This window comes from Zeus faber, assembly GCF_960531495.2.
Source record: "Zeus faber genome assembly, chromosome: 18".
Taxonomy (NCBI): domain Eukaryota; kingdom Metazoa; phylum Chordata; class Actinopteri; order Zeiformes; family Zeidae; genus Zeus; species Zeus faber.
The window spans coordinates 18,735,939-18,749,882 of NC_137210.1; the positions used below are offsets into that span (position 1 = coordinate 18,735,939).

Genomic DNA, 13,944 nt, shown 5'->3' on the forward strand with positions numbered 1-13,944 from the left:
TTATAGCAGAGATTCCCAACCTGGTTCAGACCCACCAGGGGGTCGTCAGAGAGCACAGGGGTGTCACAAGGTGTTGATTTGGGGCATATGTTTCCCAATAGTGAAAGATTGGTTAAAAAAAAAAAATCCACATGATTGTGAGTGTATGACTATGTTATAATGTATAATGTACCATACTCTCTCTACCATGAAAATAGAGCCAATTCAGACAAAAATGACCGCTAGTGCATATACATTTTGGGTGGGGGGTATTGCATCATTTTAAATATGGATGTCTGAGATTGAGTCAGATGTAAATGTAAGGTGTCTCTGCGTTTATAAAATAAATTAAAAAAAAAGGTTGAGAACCCCTGCTACAGAGAGCTATCACGGTTTGATATGAAGACTGATGGAAAAGGACTAAAGGCACATTTTGGAACAGCAAATGGCCCAACATAACATGTATTTGTTGTCAGAACGAGTAGAAAAGTTGGACTCAAGAAGTAACTAAAATTGTCCACAGAGTTGGCTTTACTCAATTCTTACTGAAGGACACCTAAAGAAGTGACATCTGTAGGGGGTCTCTACTCGATCTATAGATCAGTCGCTCTATTAAAAACCATTAATCGTGTAAAATGTATCTGAACAAGCCGCAAATTATGTCGCAGAGTTGCAGCTTTAGATGCACTTAAATGAACAAGTTAAGCTCCCGTTGAGTCATACCTGCTAATGTGTATTTAGCAACGCAGCCCATGTGTTTTGATCTGGATCTAATCTCCTCCTCCCTCCCAGAGGTCTTAGCATGATTGTTAAGCCTCTGTTCTGTTGCCGGGGATGTGTTGTGTGTTTGCTAGCGAGGTAGCACCGCACCGCTCTCCACCATTGTTGCTATATTTAGGCTGTTTTTAATTTACTGCATGGAACTCTCTGGAGAATCGCTTGCCATTTCTCCGCAAGATCTTAATGGCTCCGTCTTCCCGATTAGTGTTACTGGATCAAAAGCAAAGGGAGCTCTGTAGGATTAAAAAGGTGAGAGGAGGGGGGCACGCCTCAGTGAGTTAGAATAACTATGACAAGTGACAAGACGGATGCACGCGGCGGAATCATTTCATAATGGCTGAAAGAGTCGCTCCCTGAGAGGCAAGTGGCAGGAAGTGTACTTACATAAGTCCTCCTATGGCATTTTCTTGAATTATTGGCACTACATACCACTTAACGCTGCATCTATTAGTAATTAAGAAACTTGCATTGGCTTGGAACCATGGCAGCTCTAGTCAACCAGACCCATTCCTGCTGACATGCTCTTCTTGTCGCACCCATGTGCTGCAGATCTACTAAATGCCTTAAGGTGGAGATACACTTAAAAAGATGCAAGAACAAAAGAAGTTAGAACCACCAGAGAACATGTCCTAGAACACTGTCAGCAGGATACTCAATGAGCACTCAATAAGAACTCTGCGCTGAAAGAAGCACAAAATTCACAGCTAGTGAAAGTGGCAGTGGTTTTGTTTACTTAAAGATGAAATTTTTTTTAAAAATTGTGAAATCAAACTCAATATAATTTATTGACAGTACACATATTTCCTCAAATAGTGACCGGGGCTTTTATTTACCTCAACTGCGGTCTGGGTGCCATGCTCCTCAAAACAAATACATCTAAAATAAACTTGCATTGTTTTTTTGTTCTGGGACAGGAGGCACAGTGGACCACAGATCGCGCTCTCTCCATTACACAATCCACTGTCCTGATCCAAGGCAGAACGTCCCTTGGTTCATTAATTTCCTATCATACAAGTAGAAACTAACGAAAATGATAGATCTAGAATAAAAACACAATAAAACCAGCACAGGAACCACGCTTGGAACGTGGCACAGTGCTGGAGGAGGAAAAAATACACACACACACACCGACTCAGATTCGGCCTTGTTTACCGTTTTGTTTTTTGGGGTTTTTTTTGAGTACCGGTTAATACAAGGGGACGTCTCAGAACGAGAGAAAGTTCGCCTCGGGCTTGCGCACAGAACACAGCAAGACCCCAGATCACTGCGTCTACGTCTTTTCTTCTTTCAGTGTACCTCTACCATAAGGCAGTGATTCGCAACCTTGTTCCCTCAGAAATCCCCTTAATTAAATCTTGATTCAATCTGTGGTTTTCTTTTCACGGTAGAGAGAGCAAGTGTTTTAGGCCATACATTATATTTGAACATATGGGGGTTTTTTTTTACCGATATTTGGCTGTTGGGAGACGTATGTCTCAAAACTGCCGAGGCCTCGCCACTTGCTTTCGATCTCTGGCACCACAAGTTGGGGAATCATTAATGGCATCAGCAGGGGGGAAAAAACTCATTGTGTCCTCATTTTGTGTACTGTTGTTCTCTGATTTCAGGGTGTTTCCTCAAACTCCTCTTGGGAACAAGCTATGAAAATGATTATCAATGACCCTCGCTACAGGTAAGCTCCACTGATAGTCGGCTGATCTTTTCTACCATAACACTTTAAATATATATTCTAGAGCTGCAATCGTTACATTATTCTTATTTTCTGTCCAGCGCCCTGCCCAAACTGAGTGAGAAGAAGCAGGCGTTTAATGCCTACAAGGTCCAGACGGAGAAGGAGGAGAAGGAGGAGGCCAGGATCAAGTACAAGGAGTCCAAAGAAACCTACCAGAGGTTCTTGGAGAACCACGAAAAGATGACGTCAACCACCAGATACAAGTATGTGCCGCCTCTCACTCTGAATGGAAACTTCAACTGAAAGTGTGCACGCCCCTTTGCCATCCGATTCTGGGCCCTCTGAATTGTCAATATGATTATGCAGATGTAATTTTAAAAAGGTTGCCTCTGGTGTGTTGGACATGCAACTGTTATAGACTTTCACGATCTGATTACAGCAATTGACCCTTCACTAACAATGCCGCTGGTGATACTTGGTATACGGATACTTCAGAAGCATTGTGGTTGCTCCATTAGTCCAGATACGTACTCTGTGCTTTTTAATTGTTTTATTTTTCAAATCAGTTTAGAAGTATTTAGTTTTCCCTCTACAAGGTAATATTGTCATTGCATGGCTTTCAATATATATATATGTCGTTATAATATCATGATATCAGACTAGATATCATCTGGGATTTTGTTTGGTAATATCATGATAGGTCAGTCAGTCAAGTTTATTTGTATAGCCCTAAATCATACAGTCTCAAAGGGCTTCACAAACTCACACCATCAGCACCCCAGTTGCCGAGGGTGAAGAAGGGTCATTTACCTTTGTGTGGATCTTCGTGCACAAAGCGTAGCTGCTTCCCTTTATATTCCTTTCCACTCTTTTTCTCTATTGCGGATACATCCAAATACATGGAGTCTCAACGCAAAAAAAAAGTCACAATTACTGATAAGTCGGTACCCTAGTCCGCCATCTTGGGTGTACTGTAAAACTCTGCAATGTCATGCGATATTGCGTCACGTCCTGCCTCCTGCCCAGTCTACCCAGGCTCAGCCCCTCACCTCAACCGAACGTAAAAGTATTTCCAGGTCAGTGTAAACGCGGCTATACGGACAATCTCCGGTTGTGTGCTACATGTGAGGTCATGTCAGGTCAATGTCCAGCCCTGACATTGTCCGAAGTTCATGTGTGAAAGCAACTAAAAAAGGTCGACCAATTAATTTTTGACACAGAGACAAAATTGTGTATGCAAACCACTCGTTCAGGTTTGGTGATTTTATTGTAAATTAACAGGGTCGTTGTTAAGTTCGGGGGTGCGGGGGTAGAACACAGTGGGTTCATTTCCAGATGTCTGTTATGTAGGACTAGATGTTAATATCTAGGGGTGTCGCAAAATCCATGATTCAGTTTGACTATCGAGGTTTTGATTCGATTTTCAATTTAAACATATATATATAATTTTATTTTATTTAATTTTTTTTCCCTCGGCACTACGGGCTATGCCATTGTTAGACTATCTAGTCTTGAATTGTAAAGAAAGACATGTGTTTCTCAATAAGTATCTTTAAGTCCAGTCACATTAAACCATTATAAATTATGTTATTTTTTTGGAGTGCAACAAATATATACAAAATACTTCATACCATTTCATAGATAAAAAATGTTTGGGAGTTGTAAGAGCAGGCTCTTTTCAGTGAGCCAGATAATCCAGCTGACTTTTTTCCTAATTTTACTCATCATATCGCAGCATCATGTAACATTTAACGTTATTATCTTATCTTTGATCTCACACTCCTAATCATATCCATGACGTAACTAATTTTATGGAGCGCCTACCGGCACTTCTCACAAGGTGCAGGTACTCTCTTCTGTCCTCAAGTGGAAAAGTCAAGTGGACGTAATGTAAAATATGTATCGTATTTCATTGAATTGGATTGCATTTTTTCTTTAAATTATTAGAACGCACGAGCTGCGAACTCCACCGCCTGCGGCTGCAGCTGCGGTTCACCTCTCCCCCCCAAAGCTCCTCTTCACCAATACAGTACGCAGTTTATTTTCAGATAACTTTACATTAGAGATCACATTTATTTTATCTTGGCAGTGAAGATCCAGGTCTGACAATATTGCCCATAAAAATACGGGAAGAATCGCGAACCTGCTTGTGATTTCGAAGGTCGAAGTCGACCGCTCATTTCGATCGATTTTCGATTTCAATTCGGAATCGTGACGCTCCTTAATAATATCCATTAATTGTACACGTGAGACATCTGTTTTCTTCCTCCGGAGCATACAGGGAGTGCTGGCCAGGATTGCGGCACGCCACTCCCCCGCCTGTCTAGGCTTCTCTCCACTCCTCCTCTCCCCTCTTACCACCTGGAACTTGGTCCCTAAGTAGCTCACAGATATTTGGAAGAATCCACTCCTTTTACCAGTGCTAAGGGGTGAAGGCAGGATGAGAGGCAAGTTAGGAGGACGGGTGACATTAACCAAATGCAAGACGGTAAAAATTTGTCAAGTCTTGATTTAAACATTTCTGCAGAAGTAGCAGCGCTGATTTCCACAGGTGAGAATGCTCTGGAGCCTTCAGACTTGTTTTTAACTTTCTGAATCATGAAAAGAACCAGCATGTTGTAAGCGTAAGGCTCGAGATGCTACAAAAGGTACCACTAAGTCAGTAATATTGGAAGGTGCTAGGCCGTGTAGTATTTTATAGGTAAATAGCAAAACCGGGAGCCAGTGCAACCGGGAGCCAGTGCAAGGTGGCCAGTATAGGGATAATATGGTCAAACTTTCTGGTCCTAGTCAGGGTTCTCGCTGCAGCGTTTTGTAATAGTGGGGCTTTTAACGCTAGCATCGGAAGGCCAGAAAGCAACACATTAAAATAATCTATGTGAGATGTTACAAATGCATGGACTATGGTCTCGGCATCACTCAATAGATAGAATCCGCCGTGTCTTAACAATATTGCGAAGATTTAAAAATGCAGCTGAAAAGAGTGTTATATAACTATATAACTCCTTGTTTTTTTGTACAGTTACTTTGGGTAACTCAGCTATCAAAGTAGTAATAAAATAGTACGGCTATCAAAGTTCCGAGTAGTATCCTTAAACAGGTGCTTGTTTCTGGCAGGGCCAATAACCAGCATCTCCGTTTTCTCAGAAGCAAGAAATGACAAGACACCCACTGTTTCATTTCAACAAGACACACCTCTAGTGTACGATGGTTGCTCAGGTTAGTTAGTTCTAAGGGGATGAATAGTTGGGTGTCATCAGCATAACAGTGAAAACTAATGTCATATTTGCATATGGTATCTCCAAGTGGCAGCATATAGATACTAAACAGCAAAGGCCAAGTACTAATCCCTGTGGGACCCCACAAGTAACATTACAATACTCAGATTTCATATTGCCATGAATTACACGGTGTGACCTCTCTGAAAGATGAGATCTAAACCAGGAAAGCGCCAAACCTCTAATGCCAGTGCACGTGTCAAGGCCATCCAGCAGTAGGTTATGATCAACAGTGTCAAAGCAGCGCTAAGGTGGAGTAATAGTACTACTGATGAGATCATTAACCACTTTTATGAGGGCCGTCTCAGCGGAGGGGAGCGCTCCGAATCCGGACCGGAACAATCCAAATAGACAGCTAGAGGAAATGTGATCAGTCATTTGTTGTGCTACAATTTTTTCAAGAATTTTGGAGAAGGGAAGATTTGCGACTGCCCCATAATTGCTAAGACTCTGTGTCGAGGTTGGGTTTTTTAAGTAAGGGTCTAATCGTGGCTCTCTTAAAAGCCGTAGGTACAGTGCCAGAGGAGAGAGATAATGTTAAGAATGTTAATGTTCGGAGTAGATGGTCCTAAGATTGGAAATAGCTCTTTAACAAGCTTTCTTGAGAGTGGCTGTAGTAAGCATGTTGTCTGTTTTGCTGCACTTATCAACTGTGATAGCGTTTCAAGAGATACTCCATCGAGGTCTGAGAGGTTATCTACTGTATACCATCTGCCTTAATGCCTGTTCCTGTCTCACTGTTGGAAGGATTCGATTGGGGTTGAGGCCGAGTGTCTTTAATCTCTCCTCGAATAAAGTCAATTTTCTGGGTAAAGAATAGCATGAAGTCATTAGCTGTGTCAGGGGGAGCTGTTGAGAATAGGTTGTTGTTGGGTTAGCATAGCTACCGTATCAAATAATGTTTTTAGTATTTATTCAAATTTTAACCTGGAGAAATGAAATCTCGTTTTCTCTTACAAAAGAGAACATTAGTATTTCAGCAAACTATCGCCCCATGCCTGACGGAACAGCTTAGTCGCACGCCATTTACACTCAAGTTTCCTGCAGGATTGAAGTGCTCGGGTTTCATCTGTCAACCAAGGTGTTGGTTTCCTTACACCCAATTTTATTCTTAGTGGTGTTACTGTGTCCAAAGCATTATGGAGGGCCACATGAAATTTGTTTGTGCTGTTATCATTGGGACCTTTGTAAAATGGAAAGGAAGCAATATCTGTGGGAAATTGGTCAGAAAGCACAGTAGAAATTAGGGAATTAATGTTACGGCTGCAATAGCTCTTGACCTGCTCGGAATGTTGGCAGTAAATTAAGATTTTAAATTTTACGAAATAGTGGTAGACCTAGCGGAGGTATAGGGTAGAACCGCTATATTAGAGGTATCCCGGTAATCCCAGGTAATTACATTACATTACATTGCATTTAGCAGACGCTTTTATCCAAAGCGACTTACAATTATTCAAACACCGACGGACGCAGCCATCAGGAGCAATTAGGGGTTAAGTGTCTTGCTCAAGGACACTACAGCATGCTAGCAGGAGGAGCCTGGGTTCAAACCAGCAACCTTTAGATTACTAGACGACCAGCTCTACCTCCTGAGCTACCATCCCAATGCCCCGGGTTACTACAAGGTCAATAGTGTTACCATTGTTATGGGTTGGTTCGTGTATTAGCTGCCTAAATCCAAAAGCATCTATTATTGTCTGGAACGCCCTGCTAAGGGGTTCAGACAGGAAGTTGACATGAATATTAAAGTCACTCACAATTAATGTTATCTGTGTGCATCGCCATGTCAGGAACAAGGTCAGAAAATTTGTCTAAGAAGCTCGAGTAGGGGCCAGGAGGGTGGTAGATCACTACTAGGTAAATGGATAGTGGTGTTAAGGACCGCATAACAAGAACCTCAGATGTTTTAAAGTCATTGTTCAATATAGGATTGAAATTAAGGTTAGATTTAGATAAAAGGGCCAACGCCTTTCTTGGATGGACGCGCAACATGGGAGCTAACATAGTTTGGCGGAGAAGCTTTGTTTTGTGGTAAATCATTTGGCTTTAACCAAGTCTCACCTAGACCAATCATATCGAGATTTGTCTCTGATCAAATCATTAAGTAACAGTGCTTTGGAGGGGAGTGATCTGATATTCATTAGACAAATTCTCATTAAAGTAGGCTGCTCGAGGCCCTTCACCCCCATTCCCTGCCTGGTATTAAGTAAGATCGCATTGTTTAGAGCCTGGTTTCAATTTAGAGGAACTACAGGCACGGCAGGGAATTGATACCGTGGGTATCTGGTAGAAGGTGGCGGGTATTCTACAAACACTGTGATTAGGAGAGAAAACCGTCAGAGAATGATGACCAACTGACCCCTTTAAACTTGTTTGGGTGTTATAATTTCGAATAATTCGATTTTCAGGGTTGTAATAATCGTACAGGAAATAGGCGCGTGGTGTTTACAAGGCTTATGTCTATTGTTGATTATGACAGGAATAGTGTATGCACACATGGGATTTTCATGCTTAGGATATGGACTCGCTGACCGTCAGCTGGTGAATGCATTGCAGGAGTGCAGAGTAAGTCCAATGTTCATAGATAACAGACGAGATCCTGTACGGTCTGGATGGTGGCAATCGTCCCAAAAAAATTAACAGTGCGAACAATCCAATATCCGATAAGAAACAGTGGATTGAAGTAGATTCCTGCAAACGCCGGTCTGTACTCGAGACAAACACAGGCTCGGGACCACCGAACATAAACAAGTTGTTAAAAAGTAGATACAAGCGGAATCGAAGGCTAATGTATAACTGACTAACTTTTGAAGCTAAGTTTTGTAAAAGATTGTGAGTGAAGGTAAAGTAGTTGTAAGAGAGATACAACTTCACCAAATATCAGAAGTCTACGGAGTGCAGCGCTCGTCGTCACGGACTGGATATAGTTTTATTTAATACTTCATTAAAGTAAATTAATGCAATTTTCTGAACTTCAAAGACTAATCAATGCCTCTACATGCTTATTCATAATAGCTACATTGCTAATGATTATTTCTGAAATTTTATGTGTAAATGTCTTTGGAAAGCATCAATAGTCATCCCTACCCATATAATCAAATTATCACAATTAAGATATTCAGCAAAAATATTGATATATGATTTTGACAATATTACCCAAGTAGATAATGAAGAAATGGTAGCAGTTTCAGTATATTAGTAAACATAGTAAAAACTTTAAATCCTAGACGCCATGTATGAACGTTGCATTCATTGGCTGGGACTTCCAGTTGGAAAGTCACTGACACAGAGAGAGGACACACATGGATCGACTGGTGACCTTGACAACCAGCCAGGTTTAGCGCATGGCTTTGGCTCTGGGGTTGTCGTGGTGACCGGGTTCATATTCTGGGATGGAGCGCAACGGGCAACTAGACTGACAGCAGGGGTGTGTGTGTGTGGGTGGGTGTGTGTGTGTGTGTGTGTCTGTGTGTGTGTGGGGGGGGTTATGTTAAATGTGTATGTGTGTCATCGTCTCAGTTGACCAACTTGGACTGACCAGCCCGGATAGGGGCTTGTGGGTCATAAAGAGCGATGTTTTATAGCCTCAGTAAACTTCTCAGAGACCTTAAGTTCCTTTTATTACTTTATTTCTGTCGAAGCGGCTCAGTGGTGGTAGACGCTGTAGTGTGCTTGCTTTCTATGATACATGCTTAAAAACCCCTTTGTTTTGGGGTAAGTTATAAAATGCTGCCCTCATGTGGATAGATAATATGTCACTATACAGTCTCCTAAAAATATTATGTGCGTCTGTCTCTAAACCAGGAAAGCAGAACAGATGTTTAACGAGCAGGAGGTGTGGAGCTGTGTCCCAGAGCGAGACAGACTGGAGATCTACGAAGACGTCCTGTTCTACTTGGCCAAGAAGGAGAAGGTGAGCTTAACGGCTTTAAGTTTAACATCCAGTTACTTTTTCACACCATGTATTTGGGGACAAAGTCTTTTTTAGTGGACATTGGCTATAGCACATTTGTAAATAAACTCGACAAACACAATTAATGTGACATGTTTATATTTTACACACATGGTGCTGACGTGCGCATGGTGAGTATGGTCAAATTAATGTTAAAATACTTAGTCCCTGTAAAGTGAATTATACATTAACTTACTTTGTAAATGTTTTTAAAATAGTCAAGTAATATACTTTGTTAGAAACAAACCAAATAAAAATACAAGTACTTCATTTTTGTTTTACTCAATAAAGAATCGTTACAGGTGAAAACGTACTTAAGTGCTGTAATGAGAATATTTGTAATTAGTTACTGTCCACCTCAAATATACCTTAAAAGTTAAATATGCTCTCATGTTTCTGCTTTTATGAATTCTTGGCAGGGCCCCATAATTTTTTGGAAGATTTGGGCAATTGTCAACTATCTTGGCGGTCTGATTGCCCCGATGCCAGCCGCTTTTCATGTAAAAAAACAAAAACAAAAAACATTAGTACAGTAACCCTATATCTGTATGTTTAGAAACTTCCAGCAGGTAAAATGTGTAATCCTGGCTTATTAATTAACTCTTGTTAAAAATAGTGATAATGAGTGAGAAGATTGGCTATGGATTACAATTATATAGGATAATTATCACTCACTTATAAAATGATTAAAATTCGGCACCCAAATTTGTCAGTCTCTGTAGATATTAGTTGAATTAACTCACACACACCTGACACCCCAGGAACAAGCCAAGCAGCTGAGGAAGAGGAACTGGGAGGCGCTGAAGAACATTCTGGACAACATGGCCAATGTGACGTACCGCACCACCTGGTCCGAGGCCCAGCAGTACCTACTCGACAACCCCACCTTCGCAGAGGATGAGGAGCTGCAGAGTAGGGACACACACACACACACACACACACACACACACACACACACACACACACACACACACACACACACACACACACACACACACACACACCCCTCCTCAATTTGCATTGCATTGGTGAAATAAATGTTCACAGTGGAAAAACCTGTGTTGGCTGTGTGCCACCCACAGACATGGACAAGGAGGACGCTCTCATTTGTTTTGATGAGCACATCCGGGCCCTGGAGAAGGAAGAGGTGGACGAGAAGCAGAAGACTCTTCTCAGGGAGAGGAGACGGCAGCGCAAGAACAGAGAGGCCTTCCAGGTGAGAGGAACACACGGCACCCCATCAAACAGCAGCAAAATTAGTGTCAGGGCGGGAACACTACTCTGTCCATATCCAGCATGCACGGACATGGATGCACAAAAAGTCGATTTGTTAATAGTGGCCTAGTTGGGGGGGCTGGTCTGAACCGTAGATATAGAAATGTAGATACCTCATTGGCAGCTGCGTCTCGCTGTGCCAGATCGCGGGCACAACGGCCTCTGATAGATTCTGCCGGTGGGTGTGGGGGGTGGGCACAGGGATGCAGAGCGGCGATCCAGGCTGTTAGCTTAATTTATTTCATCACTGCTCAAATTTCGACCTTGCGTTTTTATAGTGTTAAAGGAGGGGCCATGCCGGGTAGTAACGCCTCAGTCGGATCTTTGTGAACGACCTAACACTACAGTAGGAGCAGCATGCAGTATCCATTTTCTACTGTAGTGTTAGGTAGTGGACACTCTCCTCTGGTTCGGATTCGCGGACCGGTGCCCTGCCCGGCCCGGCCACTACAATAAACTAGACTTAATTTGCAAACGAAATCCCGAAACAAGATAATCCCATATAGGGGACTTTGTATTTTTTTTTCCAACAAACTTTTGCATGCTTGCATTGGCTGAAAATCCTTTTTCGACCCCAGCGGCCCCACCCCCTGCGGGCACTTTACACCCAGTGCCAATATATTGACAATTGCCGATTGTTGGGCTGACGGTGGAGAGCTACTTTTAAATGGAAAGGTGCAAATTAGAATTAACCATTTTTTACAATGAGGGGACAAACAGGACTGTTGAGATTCTTATTGTCTGTGTGGTGAGCATATACTGTGCATGTGGGTGTACGAGAGGGACCGAGACAGTGACACAGGCTTAGTGTGATCTGGCCAAGTCTGACAAGAGGAGGTATGGTAGAAATACACTTGAAAAGACGCAAGAACAAAAGATAGAGACAGGGGTGGGAGTGGCTTTGCTTTAGATAAAGATGGAAAAAATATATAAATAAGAAACAGTGAAATCAAACTCAATGTTATTTATTGACAGTACTCATATTTCCTCAAATAGTGACTGGGACTAGTATTTACCTCAATTGCCGTCTGGGCGGCTCCGAAAAATAAGTGCATCTAAAATAATCTGTGGGAATGCACAGTGGACCAGAGATCTCTCTCTCCATTACGCAATCCACTGTTCTGATCCAATCCCTAAGTTTAAAATGTTTGTATCATACAAGTAAAAATTAACGAAAACAAAAGATTTAAAGTAAAAACCCAGTAAAACCACCATGAACCAGCATTTGAAAACGTGAACCGCACTGGATGCGCGGTGCCCTCCGAGCGTGGCGTAGCACTGGAGGAGAAAAAACACACACACACTGACTCAGATTCAGCCTTGTTTACCGGTTTTTATTTGAGTACCAGTTTATATTTGAGGTACAAAGTTTACATACACTTGTAAAGAACATCCATGTCATGGCAGTCTTAAGTTTCCACTGCCGCGATCATGAAGAAAATGCAAGCAATCACCTGCTGCTGAGAGGAAATGGGTCATAATGGTCCAGAGTCAACCAAGAACCACCAAAAAGCCAGTCAGCGACGAATTACAAGCTGATGGAACACAGGTGCCCACAGTCAAGCATGTTTTACATCGCCATGGCAATGGCATGGCTAAAATCATTCGCCATAAGGTTGGGTGTTCCATCAGGACAATAACCCCAAACACACATCAAATGTAGGTCAAGGAATGGTTAAATCAGGCGAGAATTAATGTTTTAGAATGGCCTTCCCAAAGTCCTGACTTAAACCCCATTGAGAACATGTGGACTGTGCTGAAGAAACGAGTCTGTGTCAGAAAGCCAACCAATTTCGTTGAACTGCACCGATTTTGTCAGTTGGGAGTGGTCAAAGATTCAACCAGAAGCTTGTGGATTTCTACCAAAAGCACCTAACTGAAGTGAAAATGGCTAAGGGACATGTAACCAAATATTAGCATTGCTGTATATATATTTTTATATTTTTGACCCATCAGATTAGACCTGTTAGATCACATTTTCAGAAAACCCATAATAAATTCATAAAAGAACCAAAATTCATGTTTTTTGTGTCAAAGAAATATGTGCTCCAATCATTCCATCACATGAAAATAGGAGTTGTAGAAATAATTGGAAAATCAAGACCGTCATGAAATAGATGTTCTTTACAAAGGTATGTAAACTTTTGACCACAACTGTATATAAAACATGCTTCCAATGTTGCGGCTCCGAGGGTTAAAAAAAAAAAAAAGGCTAAAATTTGAAATAATTTACACTTTGTTGCCTATTCATAGATGGGAGCCTGCATGGCCCAGAGGAAGTTGTGGCTTATCAGAAGATTATTGTTTTGGCATAGAGCTGATTAGATTCGCACCCAATAACTCAATTTAATTCCAATAAGTAACCAGTGTCCTGTTCAGTTTCTCACGTTTATAACAAACCAAACTTCATTAAAACCTGTTGAGAATTAAGCGAGGTACAGTCGATTTGGGAAAGAAGTCTGCATATCTTAATACACGTTGTTCGCTAGTGGGACTTGACCGCCCCTATATGGCGACCACGCAGACGCACGTCAAAGTGCAAAATGCTGTATCTATGTTTCTACATCTGTGGTCTGAACGACAAATGGACTAGTCTGTTTGTAGGAAGCAACAGCTATTACTCCTTTCATAGCTAAGTTCTGAAGAATGTGGTCGCGATTGCCCCATTGCATGGCAGTCAGCCTATGTTATTCTCTCAATATCAATATTAAAGATTCTGATGCCAATCACTTGGCTCCTAATGATGGAGGGAAGGAAGTTATGCAAGCCTTTTCCGCTTAAATACCACCATAATCACTAATTAATTTAGATATTTAATTACTGTGTTTGACTAAATTTCCTTGAAATATTTTTGTAATGCATGTCAGATGGTGTAGAGATGTATAATATTTAAATTCATTATTATAGAATCGTAACAAGATATTTTTTTTTGTATCGAAAAGGAGGAAAGAATTTTTTTTCCAATGCAACCCTTTTTTAAGCCGAGAGTTGATAAAGCAAAAAGCCAA

General features: G+C 41.5%; 1 protein-coding gene across 2 annotated transcripts in view; it reads left to right on the forward strand.

Annotated features, from left to right (window-relative positions):
- prpf40a (PRP40 pre-mRNA processing factor 40 homolog A) overlaps positions 1 to 13,944 on the forward strand; it is a 30,698-nt gene that overhangs the window by 12,041 nt on the left and 4,713 nt on the right. For both annotated transcript variants that reach the window (XM_080019717.1, XM_080019716.1), the window contains 5 exons: positions 2,367 to 2,431; positions 2,530 to 2,694; positions 9,514 to 9,622; positions 10,423 to 10,573; positions 10,744 to 10,877. In XM_080019717.1, coding sequence (XP_079875843.1) covers positions 2,367 to 2,431; positions 2,530 to 2,694; positions 9,514 to 9,622; positions 10,423 to 10,573; positions 10,744 to 10,877 — 624 coding nt within the window. The remainder of the gene's footprint in view (positions 1 to 2,366; positions 2,432 to 2,529; positions 2,695 to 9,513; positions 9,623 to 10,422; positions 10,574 to 10,743; positions 10,878 to 13,944) is intronic.